The sequence below is a fragment of the Rhinolophus hipposideros genome, assembly GCF_964194185.1.
Source record: "Rhinolophus hipposideros genome assembly, chromosome: 26".
In the NCBI taxonomy this organism is placed as follows: domain Eukaryota; kingdom Metazoa; phylum Chordata; class Mammalia; order Chiroptera; family Rhinolophidae; genus Rhinolophus; species Rhinolophus hipposideros.
Genome location: NC_138072.1, coordinates 5419844 through 5437756, shown reverse-complemented (window position 1 = coordinate 5437756; position 17913 = coordinate 5419844). Strand labels below are relative to the sequence as shown.

At 34.2% G+C, this 17913-nt stretch overlaps 1 protein-coding gene across 1 annotated transcript in view; it reads left to right on the top strand.

Moving 5' to 3' along the window:
• Positions 1-2816: 2816 nt before the first annotated feature.
• RGS21 (regulator of G protein signaling 21) overlaps positions 2817-17913 on the top strand; it is a gene marked incomplete at both ends in the record, with an annotated part of 44530 nt that continues 29433 nt past the window's right edge. Inside the window, one exon of the mRNA XM_081039179.1 lies at positions 2817-2999. Coding sequence (XP_080895305.1) covers positions 2817-2999 — 183 coding nt within the window. The remainder of the gene's footprint in view (positions 3000-17913) is intronic.

Below are 17913 nucleotides of genomic sequence, written 5' to 3'. Positions count from 1 at the left end.
TTATTGGTGTGTAGCATATAAAGTACAGAAATCACAAGTATTTTACCAAGTGCGCATTTCTGTGTAAAACCACCCATCTTTCTAGAGGCCTCCTTCATGACCCCTTATTATCCTCCTAAAGGTGTTGTTTCTATCTCCATAGAAGAGTTTTGAGTATTTTTGAACTTACATAAATAAAAATAAATTGTATTCTTTTGTGCCTAGTTTCTTTTGGCTCGGTGTTTAGGAGATGAAACCATGTTGGGGCATGTAGCCATATTCATTCTCTTTCAGTTGCTGTAGAGTACTGAATATTCCACACTTAATTTATCTTCTCTATCACAAGTGGGTGTTTGGGCTGTTCCTCATGTAAGGTCTTTACAAAAAAAAAAAAAAATTGTTGCTAATGACATTAAGTATCTTTTGGTACACATGTATGGAACACTCTTGGAATTACCAGGTCACAGGTTTTGCATACGTTCACCTTTAAAAGACACTTCCAAACAATTTTCCAAAATGGCTGTAACAACTTACACTCCCATCAGAGCTGTGTAAGGAATACTGTGCCTTTACAGACTTGCCTACACGTGGTATTGCCTTTTTATGTAATCTTAGACATTATATTGTGTGTATAGTGGTTTTAATTTTTACTCCGCTAATGATTAATATTGAAGGTCATCTTTTCATATGATGAGCCATTTAGATATGCTCTGTTATAAACATGTGGTGACTTAACTCTTTTGCCCATATTTTTCAAAAGGGGAGGAACATGTTTTTCTTGATTTGTAAGTGTTCCTTATATGTTCTGCATGCCCAGCTTTCATCAGATTGAATATTGCTAATATTTTCTTCCAATCCATGGCTTCTATTTCCTTTCACTCAATGAGCTTATTTAACACACACACACACACACACACACACAATTATTTTATACATAAGAATAAAAGCAAAGAACTTCTCTACATGGCAACAGATAACCATAGGTAAAAAGAACACATGATATGTTCCTGTGCTAGTAGAAGCATAATAAAAACATCTTGAATTACCATTAACTGATGGCATACATTTTAGTTCTATTCAATGAAATCCTTATCAAAATATTGCCTCACTATTTTGTTCAACATAGTAATGACAATTTTCTAGCAGGAAAAAAAATAATTAAGAAAATTTGAAATAGATCAGGGGTTTGTACATTTCCCACTGACCAAAGAAGAGATAAGCATGGTTTAACCTTCTTAAAAATTCTGGAGAACTGTTACCAGGATTTTAAAAATTATTATGCCATCCAGTATTATTTATTATTTCTCACATCATTTCTAACTCAAGAAGATATATTTAAGGAAAGAGACATATTAAGGGAAGAAATACTAAATAGTAGAAAAGGAGATGGAGAAACAATTGTACCACATTGCAGATATTACAACAAGGCTATTTTATGTCATATGCAATGTTCACAGCCTGTTTAACAGATATAAAATGATGAGTACCCAATTACCATGAAACTGCTTATAATGTTTTTTTTAAAAATAAAACTTTATTTGCAAACCACCTTGGACAGTGTTTCTGGATTTGTTTTTAAGGAAGTTGCTTGAAACATCAATAAAAATCTTCGTGGCAGACATGAATGTGAATAAAACCCTATATATGTGAGCTATTTCTCTTATACATTGAAAATGCTTCTTGGAGGAATATACATAAATCTATATAAACAAAGCAAGCATTTTAAAAAGACATTTTAGTTTTGTGAATGCTTTCTAGAGTTCTTACATATTTCAAGAGTCTCAATTAATTAGGGAATTTACTAACATTTCCTATTGTCAACTCTATTGTGCCATAACTATATGTTACTTCTCAAGGTGAAATAGTAAAAAGGACCATTTAAGAAATGATACGTTCCTTTAAAGCCTAACCTTTTAACAATGGAATAAAACAGGTACAGCTGCAATAATTTCACTAATATGGTCAACCACTGACATCTATTGACAAAAATAAATAGACAAGGTTTGGTTAACTTATAAATACAGATAAAAAAAATTTAATGACTCTAGCTTGAATATTAAATTTTATTTAGAAACCAATGCTTAACTATAGTTTTGGTTAAGTTATGTAAGGACGTGAACATTTTAAATATATATCCCCAAATACTTAAGTGTTAGAAGTAGGCTAAATAACTGTTTAATTTCTTCCCTCGTAAGATTTCAATTTAAAGAGAAAGCCAATTCCATTTTCATAAAAAATTTTAAACATCTGGTTTTAGAATAAGTTTCAAGTTGGGGAACTTTATTTTCTAATTTGCCAAAAGATTAGTTAAGCTCAGCAAATACATGCTATTCTTAACTCTAAAAAGAAGTGTCTTACGTTTTCAAGCAAATCAGATCACAGTTTCATTTTTTGTGTGTGCACTTTCATGGGCTTTTCACTGTCTTAATTTCATCCTTTTCTCTAACCTCCCACTCTCACTACTCCCTAGACATAACCGGACAACTCTCCTCACTGTTTTATAACTTCAAGATAACAATGCATTTTATCAAGTTTTACACTAGCAAACTTCACGATGGAACATCCTTCATTTATACATTCCAAACCAATTTTTAAAACATCTCTAAGGGATACAAACTGTTTCAGGCACTGTGATTCAAAAGTAAACAATACAGACAAAAATCCCAGTTTACCCGGAGTTTGCCACTCAAGTAGTGAGAGACAGAAAATAAACAGAAAAATGAAACAAGTGGTACCATATGTCAGGTGGTGGTGAGTGCTATTACCTGTCTGGATAAGATAATACAGAGAAGGGAAAGAAGGTCATTTCGGAGCAGCCAGGCTCCAGTGTGGTAGCCATGCTAAATAGCATGGTCAGGTATGTCCTCAGTTTGAGCCAATCAGGTGAGATAGTAAGTGATGAAGAGGGCTTGGGAAGAAATGTCCAGAAAGAAAGACAAGCAAGAGTAAAGAAGCTGAAGAAGAAGGGTGTTGGAAAGATGGAAGAGCAGCAAGGAGATGACGAATGTAGCCAGGCTGAAGTGAGCCAAAAGGCATGTAAGAGGAGACAATGTGAGAGAGACGATCGGGATACATTCTTTCCATTCTGTAGGGACGGACTTTCAACCTGCTCTAGGACCTGGCTTTAACTGAGTGAGCCCGAAGCCATGGGAAGGCTTGAGGGGAGGAGGGATGGGGTCAAACTTACATTTTACAAAGAGGCCCCATGGCCAGGTTAAGAGTAGACTGAAGGGAGGGGAGGTGCTGCAGAGACAACTACAGCAATCCAGGGAGAGGTGGATGGTAGCTGGGATCAGTTTGGTGCTGGTGGAGGGGAGTGTGGAAAAACCGGTGCTGTATTTATCTTCAAAGTAGACGGCAAGTGAATGAGAGAGACAAACGAGAAGTCTACAAACTCAACATTAGTCCCTCTCTGCAAGTACCTGAAAATACTAATGAGACAGCACGAGGTTTACCTTTCCTTATTTGCACTGAAATATGTGATCGATTGGTGTAATAAAAGAACCTGATAACATTCCAAAGTCAAGGGCATTACATTGCGCCTTTCATGTGATTTCCATGGCCACAGTAGTTGCAAAGAAAAACATCTGTTGTTATCTTTCCAAGCATATGCCAGACACATAACAGAGCACGTGATTTCAATTTATGGTAAAACCGTGCATGAGCATTTCCTAAATCTGTTCCAAAAGCCCCTTCCTCAAGTCACAAGACATTCATTCTTAGAATCCCCGTTCCAGATAACAATAAAATTCCAGGTGACAGACAATCCTTTTCAGTAGAAACATCATTTGGTTGCCGAATTAATCAGAGATCAGTACTACCTCCAGATTTAGGACATGAACAGAGAGGAAACGTCCAACAGTAACACATTTTCATTCAGTAGTGCTTGTAATTTGAACCCTTGATATGTGTCAAAGGCATCTATTGGCAAAGTTCCCTGGTAGCCACCTTCGCGTCAATTATGAGTTTGGAATATTAATCAGCAGCTCCACATGACACCCTCTGGGGGACACACTCTAATTTCCTCTAACACGTTTCGTTTATCTAAAAATGGCCATAAATCCTCTTGCACGCCCTCCTCTCCATGCACTTTCTGCAGACCTTCTTAGGGAAGGTTTTTAAAAATTCCATCCTTCAAAACATTTCCCTGAAGTACTTGGCAAAATAATTTTTATTCAAATACCTACTTTAGTGTTTCTATTGCACTTTTTTTTTTGTATAACATTGTTTCCTTAGACATTTATTCCAAGTTCACTCTCTGCTCTTCAGACCACTGTATTCATTTGAACTTCAAGCACTTACTCTCCACTCTAAGTGCAGCTATCTTGGAAATAAAAACACCTTTTTAAAAAAGAATCCATTAGTTTACAGAATAATTCAAAATGAAGATAGTCCTGTTTAAAACTCTGTGTGTGTGTGTGTGTGTGTGTGTGTGTGTGTGTGTGTGTGTGTGTGTTCTTAAAAGGAGCTTTACTTTTTTCTTTCCTGGACGCCGACCTTCCATTTTCAATATCCTTTTCTTCTCACTGGATTGTGAATATGCCCTTTCTTTATGTCTGAAAATCTTTCAACCTTCCTCATTCATCCTGTGAATCAGCAATACGTTATGTTTTTATAGACCCTTTCTTCCAAGGAACAGAGAGTGTTTCATATATATTACCACATTCATCCTTAAAATGTCTCTCACAACACCCATAGCCCTGGCTAAACTATGCCTCGCTTGAAACCTCAATCCATATCTTTAGTTCTTCCTTCCTTGACTGCCTTTCTCATAAACTCGGGAATCACATTTTCAGAATCCTGCATCTGTAGAAAATAAGCATAATTCTGTCACTCAAATGACTTTTCTTTCTAACCTAGTTCTCGGGATTCACCATTTTCATTTCTAAACTTGACCTCAGTCACCTGGTAGGTGTTCAGTTACTAAGGTCTTGCTGCTTCTCTCTGGCACTTCTATTCCCCCTTATGGAAGTCTAACAAACCTGACTCGATGACGTGGGGTCCCTGCTTTTTTCTCAACCATGTCACTTATCTTCACTCTAAATTACACTTGCATCCTGTATCAATTTACTGTGTTTTCTACTAATGATTAAAAATAATATGCTAAGTTTTCTTTGATTTGTATGTTCATACTGAGTTTACATTTTAAAATGCACATAGTAATAGCTACTGTGTTTCCCCGAAAATAAGACCTAGCCAGATAATCAGCTCTAATGTGTCTTTTGAAGCAAAAATTAATGTAAGACCTTGTATTATATTATATTATATTATATTATATTATATTATATTATATTATATTATATTATATTATTTTATGTTATACCCTGTCTTATCTTATAGTAAAATAAGACCGGGTCTTATATTAATTGTTGCTCCAAAAGACGCATTAGAGCTGATTGCCCGGCTAGGTCTTATTTTTGGGGAAACACGGTAGCATTGTTCATGATTACCATGAAGCAATCACTTCAATAAATGCTCAAGTGGATTGCCTTATTTAATCTTTACTATAAGCTTAAGGGTTCAATTCTATTTTCCATACATTAGAGACAGAAAAACGAAGCTTTTCAAAAGTTAAATAACTTGCCCAAGGACGTACATAGTAAGTAGTTGAATATGGACTTGGACTGAAGTTACCAAAATATATCACTATGTATCACTCTACATTGTCTATACACAATTATTTTCAATTGAAAGTATAAAAAACAACAATATTACTTTTTCTCAGAATTCACCAGTTATCTATAAAACATTGTATTGGGGGGCTAAGTTCTGGGGTCAAACTAGTTCAGAAAATCAGTCTAAAATCTGGCTATTCACTAAGACAAGAATACCTGTACCCAAATGTAAAAGTTTTTTCAGACTTACGCCATTATCTTTAATCAGACTTAAAACAATTACTTCTAATATATATTTTTAAATGAAATAAAACCATCAGAGAAAACTTAAGAGGAAAGAGAGACTCTACAGAGGATATATTTCCAATTTTTATGTACTGAGCTACCCAGTCTGCCATTTTGTTTTGTTTTTCTTAATGAAATGGCCTACTTATATTAGTTAAAGCTAGTCTGTTATAAATGACCTACTTCATTACATGGTATCAGCTGTTCCGTTTGACTTCTTAATTCTGAGGAGGTAATCAGCATTTCTCAGTGAACTGGTTTGTTCTCATGCAGCTCGTTTCTCTTCAGTCTCTACGTATAGCACCTTAGGGATATAAGCACCATGCTATGTATGCAGACACTGAGGCAGAAGAAAAAAATTAATAATATAACTTTAAGGATCATTGGGGCAAAGCTAACGATTATGGTAAACATTTTATTGATGTATCTATCATATTTCAAATACTACATACATAAGATATATTTAGCAAATAACATACCAAGTGAACTACCAAATAAAGGAATGTGAATATATTTTCCCATACACTGTCATACTTAAGTAATATTACTTAATTTGAAGGTATGTAAAAGAGGAAAGAAAGAGTTAATTATCTGAACTAGAACCCCAAAATGTCAAGAGTAAAAATGTGACAAACTAATCTATTTAGCTTTTTGATGTAATATCAGTGTTACAACATAGAAGATAAACCATATTGCATAAATTTATCATGAGCGCCTCTAAAATCTTGAATAGGATGGATATTAAAGATAATCTCACTGCAGTAGCTGATAATTTAATTGATACAAGATTCAAAAGATCTAGCCAGACGAAGGGGTTGTCTCTGTCCCTTTCACCACTCCCGATATATCTGTCCAATTTTAGGCTCATTCCTTTAATAAAAATCCTCTAGTGTAACAATTTCCCCTCAAGTCTATCTGACTTGATACAGATGGTGTTTGTGCATTAAAAAAAAAAAAAAACATTTCCTAATTAGCTGAAAATATAAAAATAGTAGTTTTTAAGCATTTTAAATATCCTGCAGATAAGCTTTGAATCACTGACAATAAAGGCTGTAAATCATGCAGATGTAAAATAAAAAAATAAATTTTCTATGCAAACATTTATACCATATGAAAGCCATGCAAATGTTGCTTTCAGAAGAAGAGAAAATAAGGGCTGTGTTATTTCTCAAATTAAACCCTTTCCTCAGAGTGCAATTGCAAAGTAAAGATTTACATATATTTGACTGAAAAAATAATTTACATATCACAAGGTAAGTGACTTCACAATGTGAAGACTTCAGGACACGTATACGTACAAGGTCATTAAAAAAAGAGATGCAGATAGTCCAGGTTATCATTGACCTTGATTATCATACACTTGGTAGAAACACCACCCAAATCCTTCAAATTAAAACTAACTAAAATCTGAAAATCTTGAGTATGGAATGGATTCAATGGTGGTTAGATATTAAACTTGATCTCAAAAACAATGCAGTTATATGAAGACTGTGTAGAGAGAATATATATATGTATATATTATGATAGGGAATATGTCAACATAGAAAAGTTACCATTTGAAAAAAAATTCATCTAAGCAAAGCACAGATTATCTCATCCATCCTGTAAACAAGGAAGGAATCAAGAAAGCAACAAGGTAAGTGATTTCTCCTGCATTTCATTTGTGATTATAAAGAGATTAAAAGTTTGTTAATATCAATGAACTTGCTAAAGATTAAAATGATGACACGTAAAGATGAAAATGTCAACTATCAGATGTTATTCAACAAATTCAGCAGGTTTACAATCGTAAAAAGAAAAACTTTCTACTAGCTATTCATTTGGTCCCATTTACACAAAATAGTATACTGCTACATATTGTCAGTGAACTGATAATACTCTGCCAAGGAGACTTTGATTCAAATGTGTAAAAAGAGTAAGATGAACAAAAAATATCAGGCACCACAGGGAGTCAAAAAAAAAAGGAAATAAGACATATGATCACAGAACCCACAGAATTTTAGAGCTAGAAGGAATGTAAAGCGCTATCTCATCCTTTTCCTCCATCTTGCTAGAAAAGCTACTAGAACAAGTAATAACAAAACCTTAGTCAAAGGCTCACAGTTCATAGATGGCTGATTTCTATATTCTAAATTAATGAATTATATAAGAAAATGTAAGAAGTTATATATAGCACAAAAAAGCATACTGAATATAAAATTACTTTCTATTTCTGTAGTTACTCCAGGGGGTGCCAAAAAAAGGTATACACATGACCTGTATTCATCTTTTGTTATTGGTATATATTGAGTATTACAATTTTAATACAGTTTTTTTTCCTTTCTTAAAATGTGTATACATTTTGGGCACCCTCTGTATATAGTTTAAATAACTTACACAGAACTTGAAAAAAATAAAATTTCTACTTTTACAATGTTTAAAGTTTTAAAGATAAATTTAAGTTACTATTTTCACTATTCTTGCACTATTTATTTTAAAAATAATTTTGAGACCTGCATCTTCATACCATCCAAAGTAAAATACTAAATCCTACAAAATATTACATTCTTTCAGAGTAGTTTATACATTTTTAATGTGCAGTCTAGTAAGATATTTGTAGTTGGTCTGCCCATCCCAAACTCAAGAAGTGGTGTCACCATATTTGTACATTATCTAGAATATGTATCATACTCATCCATAAGTGCATACAATTACGTATTAGTAGTTTGTAGCGTGTGCTAAAATTCTATCAATAAATATTAATATCTCTACCACACAGCAGCCTTTAAAAGAGATCAATGCCGTTATTTCCAAACACTGTCAAAATATTACATTATCTAAAAACAGTCATTAAACTTAAAAATGTCAAGTATGCCTTTAAGTTGGTTAAGGGGACACTACAATTTTCCATTTGATTTGAAAATAAATCAAGCACCCGTGGCGTCCTTGAAGTAACACTATTAATTACTTCTGCTAATTACCTCTGAGCCAAGGCCAATGAGTTCTTTGTGGGGCGGCAGTAAAGCAATCTCCTACGTGGTTGGATCTGGGGGACTTCACAGCATCTCACCACCTACCTGCCTCTAACTTTCCCGATCCTTGTGACCCATCCAGAATAGCCAAATCTGTGAGAACTCTTGTGCTGGGTTCAACCCTCTGCTTTGGCCCTTCGGCAACCCTGTCCTTTCCCAAGATTGGTCTTCGAGCAGAAATACGGGAAGAAAAGTATTACTAACGGAAGAGACACTACTATGCCAAACTACTGACTTCCCAATTTTGGCTTAGTTCTGTCTTTATTGATGGGATTTACCATTCAGGAGACATTCTAGTATCTAAATGGATATTGATTCACCATCATTCTCATCACTGCTCAGGCTCAGGAAAAAAATAAATGATCTATTGAAGAATAAAAAGATTTTTGTTCAATAATTCTTTGAAAAAAGATTTTGGAAATCTTCCTTCTAAGAACTAAGACAGACCCTTCAAGAATTCCCAGTCATAATCACCATGAAGATTCGCAGGTCATTTTCACTTAGAGGTCAGTGGAAAACAGAAACGGTGTCTTAACATAGGCACAGGTATGCAGCTGTACCCGGCAAACACAGAGGGAGGCAGGGTTCAAACTTCCTTAAGGGTACAACCAGATTTTCAATATGAGAACCCACTTCCAATACGTTGATCAATTTAGCTCCAAAATGTCTGCTTTCTAGGAAAGCGAATCTCGATTTCATACACAAAAACTTATAGTTTGTGCTTTTGCTGCTTCCTGTAGGTTATTTAAAAATAAGAACACAGACACACAAATAGAATTTGGTATCTGGAGAGAATTTCACAGGAACCTTTGCAAAGGCTGACTCTGCATGCAATTTGCCAAAATGACATAAACACCTGGGTAGTCAACACACTTGCCTCCATATTTTATTGTTACTTTTAAAGATTGCATTCATTAAAATGAGACATTGTGGTTGAATAAGATAAGTGTGAGCTCTGCGAGCTGATCCGTAGTGAGTAAACTCGCGATTTGGCCACTGTACATTGTGAGAATTCAAGCTAGTTGTCTGATTTGTTCCAAGGGGGTCATTTCAGTACTTCATAGGGCACCTAAGTCGATAAAATTAATTAGTAAACATAGAATTTCTGCTACCATGCCTGACACACAGTAGGCATTTAATAATGGGTGGTTCCCGCCCCACTTCAGTTTTGACAAGAGCTCTATAAAATAGCATTTTTAGCTCTTCATTACACCCTATTGGCTTTACTACAAAGCGCACCGAGTTCAGATTCCTGGATCCGTCACTGAATTATTCTGCTGCAGCAATGTCCTAAGGTCAAAGTCGAGACCCGCATAGTGGTTTTGAAGACAGCCGTCTGGAATAATACACAGGACCAGGCACTGCATCTGGGAGCTGACTGCTCGAGTTCTAATCCCAGCTGTGCAATCCTGGTAAGATTACACAACTCCCCATGCCTCAGTGTCCTCTTGGAAACAATGGTGATAAAGGGGGTTGTAGGAGGATGTTCACTGAGCCATCCCCGTGATTTCTGGGGGGTGAAGAATTCGATTAAAGGGGAAGATACAGAGAAAAAACCCAATGAACTATATTCCAGAAATTAGAAGGAAAGGACACAACAATAAAGATACATCTTTTAAAAAGGGCAATGCTGCAGGAAAGACATCGAGAAGCAGAATAAATATATCAGATGACATGATTTACGTATTTACATTAAAACTTATTTACACAAAATAGCAATACACAGTTTGCAAGAATTTTGCACACAGATTGTTTTGCATTACAATGTTTGCCGGGGAAGTTGAGAAGACAGGACAGCATGCAGTAGAAACTTCGTAAGTGTTTAATTCTCAGACCATAAAAAAATGTAAAGGACCGTGAGTTTGTGTGAGAGAGTGTGTTGTAATAAGCCCTTCAAGCTTTTCTGGTAAGAAAAACGTTTGCAATCTAAAACGGGGCTATGAACAGTGGACTACAAACCTCATCAGAACATGGTATTTTTGATGTGCTATATTATGAATTTAATTTCCTACTGCTACCTTAGTAGTTTCAGAAAAAAACCTGAGAATAGGAAATTGTATGAGAAGAAACAAAGCAAATTTAAAATTAGCTAATTGACTAAAAATACTGAATCATTATTTTTTAGCTGGCTGATTTTTTTTAATTTTTATTAAATTTATTAGGGTGATATTGGTTAGTAAAATTATATAGGTTTCAAGTGTACATTTATCTAATATATCATCTATATAGTTCATTATGTGTTCACCTTGAGTCAGTTCTCTTTCTATAACCATATATTTGCCCCCTTTTCCCTCTTCTACCACCTCACCCCCAGCCTGACTGATTTTTAAATAAATCATATGTATGCTTTTAAATTTGGCCAGCAAAAAAATTGTAAAGGTTAATTTTAATGCTTTAGGACTTAAAAAATTTTAATCTCCATGTCATTTATAAAGCCTGCAATTAGCACATTTTCAAAGAATAGACTGTATAACAGATATTATCATGAATCTCTGCCTTTAATTCACTAAATTAAATATTTATTTTAAAATTGAAACCTTATATAATGATGAAAAATCCTAATATTTAAATGCTAAACTAAGGCTTCACATCATTATAAAATAAGTATATCCGTTTATTAACAAAGTCAAGTCAATATTCATAACAAACTTATTTTATTCTTTTAAATTTAGGTTTCTATTAAACCCATTTTTCTACAAACACTTATTGAGAGGAGAGAACAATACCTTGATTTTCTAAAAGAAATAAACTCTTTAAAACTGTCCATCAACTAATGAAACCATGAATTTAATTACTTTTCCCAGTCTCAAGAATATAAAATGATCTAATTCATAATAAATGTTGTTATGACAAGTGCCTAATAAACTTATAATGATTTGACATTAGAGCTGAATTTTCACTGGAACTAGAGGAAAGTTTTATGACTTTAGGCTTTTCTAATCCCCAGGCATATTGACGAAATCCCACTCTAATGAAAAATCATCCTTGACCCTTGCTGTTTTCTAATTATAATTTTAGATACTGACACTAAAAATATAAATGAATAAGAAACTTACCGACACTTTATGAAACAAAGAGAATTCTTATGGATTTTATTTTTATGCATTGTTACTTTTATGAATTGTTTGCATATTCATGCATATTATAAACATGATCATAAATTAAAAGACTGTGCTATATGTCTGTACCATTAGAATAAATCGATGGATTTTCTCATTAACCTTACCTACATACACTGATATAATATCAAGGAGAGCCTGATTTGAGGATGATAATATGCTTTGTGGTATAACTTTTTTTTTCTCAATACTTCAACAAATCCTTCATTTTGAGTAGCACATTAAATTATCTTGAAATGGAAAAGTTGACTCTAAAAATTAACCAAAACAAAAACCCATACCCACAAACCCTTTCCCCACATATGCAGATGATAGCAAGTAAATTTTTTGTAATGTCTCATTTTTAAAAAAAGTATTTGATGCAGATTTTTCTTATTGTGTCCTTGTAACCACACAATATGTTCCCAGGAAATTAAAAGTGGAACAGCTAATCCAATATCCGGCCCCTCGTGGGGGACTACAACTGATGCTTCAGGGAAGTTAAGAACCACACAGATATTCCCCTCAGGTTGCTGTGTAGTTGACTTAGCCTGAAAGTTCTATTTGCTCCCTTAGAACGTGAGACCATTCATGTGAATATAAAAACATGACATTCAAATACCTGAGGTCAATAGTAAATTTTTATCAGCTGAAGAAAATCCTGTCATGGCAAGACAGTAATCAAACTAGTCACCCCAAACCTCAGAATATCTTGACTCACTCCCTCCTACCCCCCCCCCCCAAACCACTATCCTCTTCAAAGGCCACACAAGAATCTTTGAAGAAATTTGTAAATTTGCAGAACTGGTCAATGGTACATATGCTTTCTTTTTTTTTTTTCCCAAATATTTTCCCATTCTGGGTTTTGAATCATAACGATTTGATCTTTACCAATATAATCAATAAATATTATTCTCAAACAAACTTGTAATTAAAATCTTGGTTTATAATGATTCATTTTGCTCCTGTATTCATTCCTCCCTCCATTTTGCATCTCCTCAATCAAGTGTCCCCAGGGTGTTCCCAGGTTTCCGAGGGTCTCCCACCAATGCCATATCCCTCCCCGCCTGAGACCCAACACTAGAGAACACCACTCAAACACCCCGACACACTCTCTCCAAATTTCACCGCCCGTGTCCACTTGTTCCCTCTTCCAGCCCTACTCTCCCACCATTCCTTCAGAGTATAAAAAGTGATGGTTAGTTAATCTAAAAAATTGTCATAAACTAAGTTGTGAATAAATAACTGCATTTAATTTTCTTTATCAAATTAAGTGTTGCCTAAATGCACTGCAATATTCTGGACTGGATCCCGGAACAACAAAAGGCTATCAGTAGGAAACCAGGTGACATATGAATGAATTGTGGAGTTTAGCCAACAGTAGTATACCCATGTTGGTTTCTTAGTTTTGATAAACATACCATGATAGTGTAATATGTTAAGGTGGGGGGAGGGCCGAATAGATGAGGACCTGCATGAACTCTGTGTTATCTTTCCAACATCACCATACAACTATAGTCCAAAACAAATAATTTAAAATAAAAACAAGTATTGCATTTAAAAAGGAGACTTCATTGTATCCACACAAAGAATAGAGAAGATGGAAATTTCATCTAAAATGATGGTACTGCAAGAAAGAGAAGTTTGAGATGAAGAAACATCAGGCACTCCTCAGTTTACCTCACGGAGGCAGCTGCCTCTTTCTGTTTTTGCATGAAGGTTGGCTGTGGAGGAAATTGCATTCATTTGCATGACATCTGCTCAGGCGAGGGCATAATCTCATATTTACTTTTCAGAAAGATGAATCCTGCTGTCTGATAGAGTGTGGCCTTTAGGAAGACAAAAATAGGACACCGGGTGAACCGAGTTTAAAGGGCTGTTTCAGAATTGTCAGGCCAAAGCTGCACTAGACTAGTGGACACCAAGACAAAGTGAAGTGAATGAGTCAAGACATATTAAGAAACTATACTGGATGTAGTGAGAGAGAGGGAAGAGCCAAAAATGACTCCCAGATTTTTGCTCAGGTCACTGAGTAGATGACAGAGAAATTGACCGAAAAAGAAATCGCAGAGGAAGGAATCATTTAGATAGAAGGCAACAACGATAAGAAAAAAGGTATGTTGGTATGTTTGTGGAAATTTTAAGTAGAGATGAAAGGATAAGGAGACCAGGAAACACATCTGACCTGCAGACAAAGGTTTGAAAATCTTCTGCCGTTGGGTGGTCAAGAGACATTTACTAAAGGTTATCCACATAGTTATTGACATGATGCAAACAGAATACATATTTAGAAAACAGACACCTCCCAAGCCATAAAAATGCACAAGTTAGTTGTAGACAGATTAATAGCCTTATGCTAAGGAATTTATGCTAAAAAAAGTAGATTTCAGGGGAAAAAATTGAGTTTTACAAACTAATTTCGCCTCATGTAAATTGTTTATATTATGTTTTATCAGTCATGCCTAAGAAATGTGATTGATAAAGGAAAGCAAATATATAGCTGAAAACAGATAGAAATGACATATGTAAGAGATATTAACTATTTTCACAGACATGTGTGCATTTCTCTACAGTCATAATGCCAGGAAATCAGCATAAAGAATTTTCTTTAATATTAAAAGATCAATGAGTCTTTTAACCAACGATATCTATAGTTAACATTTTTATTAAAATGAAGTTGGTAAAGCCTTAGGATGATGACAGATTCTACCAGAATAATCCTCCAATTATTCTACTTAACTAATTTTCCCACCAGGAAAACTTTCACTTGAGTTTGGTTATTGATCTACGTTTGGTATAATGTTTCCCGTGTTTAGGTTTCTCTCTGAAAGAAATCTATTTCACAGAAGGATAAGGCAATAGTAGTTGTATTAACAGAGATTTCATGTTGCCCTGGTTGCAAAATTGAACTAAAAGTCAAAAACATGATTTGCTGTTCCCTTTGGAATCGTATTTCTCTTCAATGTGAATTTCACATTGGGAAAGTAGAAATAATGATTATGTTGCACTTGGAAATCTGCACATTAAAAAAACAATAACAAAAGTATTCTCAGAGAGATGTAGATAGATAGATAGATAGATAGATAGATAGATAGATAGATAGATAGATATTTAACATTTAAAAATCTCCACACACAGAATAAAATTATATCGGCTTTATCCATGTTTATTAAACACCACTTATCTTTTCTAAGGTTTATGTTAAAAACTAAGTTGTATTGAATGCCATCAAAGGTAAGTAAGCCCACAAGTCTATCCCATACCAACAAATGTCTTAGCCACAAGGCAATCATTCAAAAGTTGAATGGAAATAATAGGAAACTGATGTTTCTAAGCGTAGACTGGGAAAGTAGCACTACTTCAGCAATGAAAAACTATTTCCCAAGAGAATGAGAAAACATGTTACAAACTGGAAGAAAATATTTGCCAAAGACACATCTGATAAAGGACTCCTATGCAAAACACACAAAGAACTCTTAAAATGCAATAATAAGAAAACAAAGCACCTGACAAATAAATGGTACAGAGATCTTAACAGACTCCTCACCAAAAAAGATGAGTAGATGGCAAATAAGCACGGGAAAAGATGCCCCACATCATATGACATCAAGAAAATGCAGCTTAACAAGAGATACCACTTTTTAGAATGGCCAGAATCCAAAACACTGATACCACCAACTGCTGGTGAGAATGTGAAGTAACAGGAACTCCCATTCATTGCTGGGGGGAATGCAAAATGGTGCAGTCACTGCGGAAGACAGTTGGGTGTCTTCTTACAACACTGAACATACTCTCACCACACAATCCAGCAATTTGGCTCCTTGGATTTACCAAAAACAAGTTAAAAACTTACATCCATGTAAAAACCTTCACATGGACGTCAGCCTTCTTCATAATTGCCAAAACTTAGAAGCAACCAATGTCCTCCAGGAAGTGATGGATAAACAGTGGCACAACCAAACAATGGAATATTAGTCAGCACTAAAAAGAAGTGAGTTACTAAGCCATGAAAAGACATGACCGAATAATAGTCCAAATAACACATTTTCTTATTTTATATATTTATTGACAGACACTTAAGTCATTTCCATGTCTTGGTTCTTATGAATAATATTGCAATGAACATGGGAGTGCAGATATCACTTTGAGATCAATGTTTTATGTCCTTTGAATATATATCCATATCACAGGATAGTTATGTTTTTAATTTTTTGAGGAAACTCCATGCTCCATAATGGCTGCACCAATTCACATCTCCACAAAGAGTATACAAGGGCTCCCTTTTCCTCACATCTTCATCAACACCTGTTATCATTTTTTTTTATAACAGCCATCCTAAAAAGTGTGCGGCGATAGCTCACTGTGGTTTTGACTTGCATTTCCCTGATGATTACTGATTTTAAGCACCTTTTCATGTATCTGTTGGCCATTTATACCTTTTCTTTAATAAATGTCTATTCAGGTCACTTACCCATATTTTTAATCATGTTTCTTTTTGCTATTGAGTTTTATGAGTTCTTTATATATTTTGGATATTAACCCCTTATAAGATAAATTTTCAAGTATTTTCTCCCATTCTGTAAGTTGCTTTCTAATTCTGTTAATTATTGTCTTTGATTGCAGGAGCTTTTAAGTTTGATGCAATCCCATTTGTCTATTTTTTATTTTGTTGCCTGTGGCTTTGGTGACAAATAAAAACAACAACAACAACAACAAAAAAAGTAGACATTGCCAAGATCAATTGTCAACAAGCTTTTCTCTGTTTTTTTTCTAGTTTTGTAGTTTAGTTTCAGGTTTTACGTTTAATTCTTTAATCCATTTTGAGTTGATTTTTTATATGGTGTGAGATAATGGTTCAATTTCATTCTACCACATGTTAATATACACTGTTCAGAAAATTAGACATACTTAAATACCTAGTAAGTGGCATAAACGAGAGTAAGTATTAATAATGAAGGTACAAGTATTTGATCCATACGTGACATCAATAATTTGTAGGTTAACTATTAAATTCCCTGAAATAATTCAATTCACGGGATAAAAAAATTATAATGGTAGGAAGAAAAATGAAAATAATAATTTAAGATATTCACTATTTTAGAGAATTTTTTAAATTACATACAAAAGTGTCTCTTTTTTGTATAAAAATAATAGATTGAAACACACTTATCTCCCATCCCTCAAGAGATCATTCCAAAATAATATTAAAGGAATAAATATTGCATATATACACAATAACAAAGATACATGGAGAAGGGTCTTGAATAAAATGCAATTTTTTTAAATTTGAAAAACTTATCACCCCAATGCATTTTTTAAAAAAAGAAAAGCTTATATGATGCAAAAAAGGTATCATGCAGCAAGGCAGACGAAGCAGATTCTTAGACTAAAGGCACACAATGGGGAAAAAAGACCAAAAATGGAAGTAAATCTCAAGAAGGTCATAGTCTAATTGATAAATTGAAGGTGCAGAAAAACAGAATTGAAAAGATTATTGAAAAAATAATGAAAGATAACTTCCCATATCTGAAGATAAAGCTCTATATTAAAAGGATCAATCCAGTATGTCCAGTTTAGTGAATGAAAGGAACACAACAAACTATTTCATAATAGCAGCAATAAAAACATTAAAAATGAGAATTATCTAGATCAATCATAAGCAATACTGGATGGAAGCAGACAATGGAGCAATACAATCAAAATTATAGGGGGAAATGGTTTTCAGCCTAAAATTATATTCCAACCAACCTATCAATTGTATGTCTACAGGGAAAAAAAAAAAAAGAACCTAGATCTAAACTTTCATCTTATGTAAAAATAAACTCTAAATGGAATGTAGGTTTAAATGTAAAACATAAGATTCTAAATTTATTTTTAATATAACAAGAGGAAATTTTTGAGATCTAGGACTTGGGGAAGTGTTCT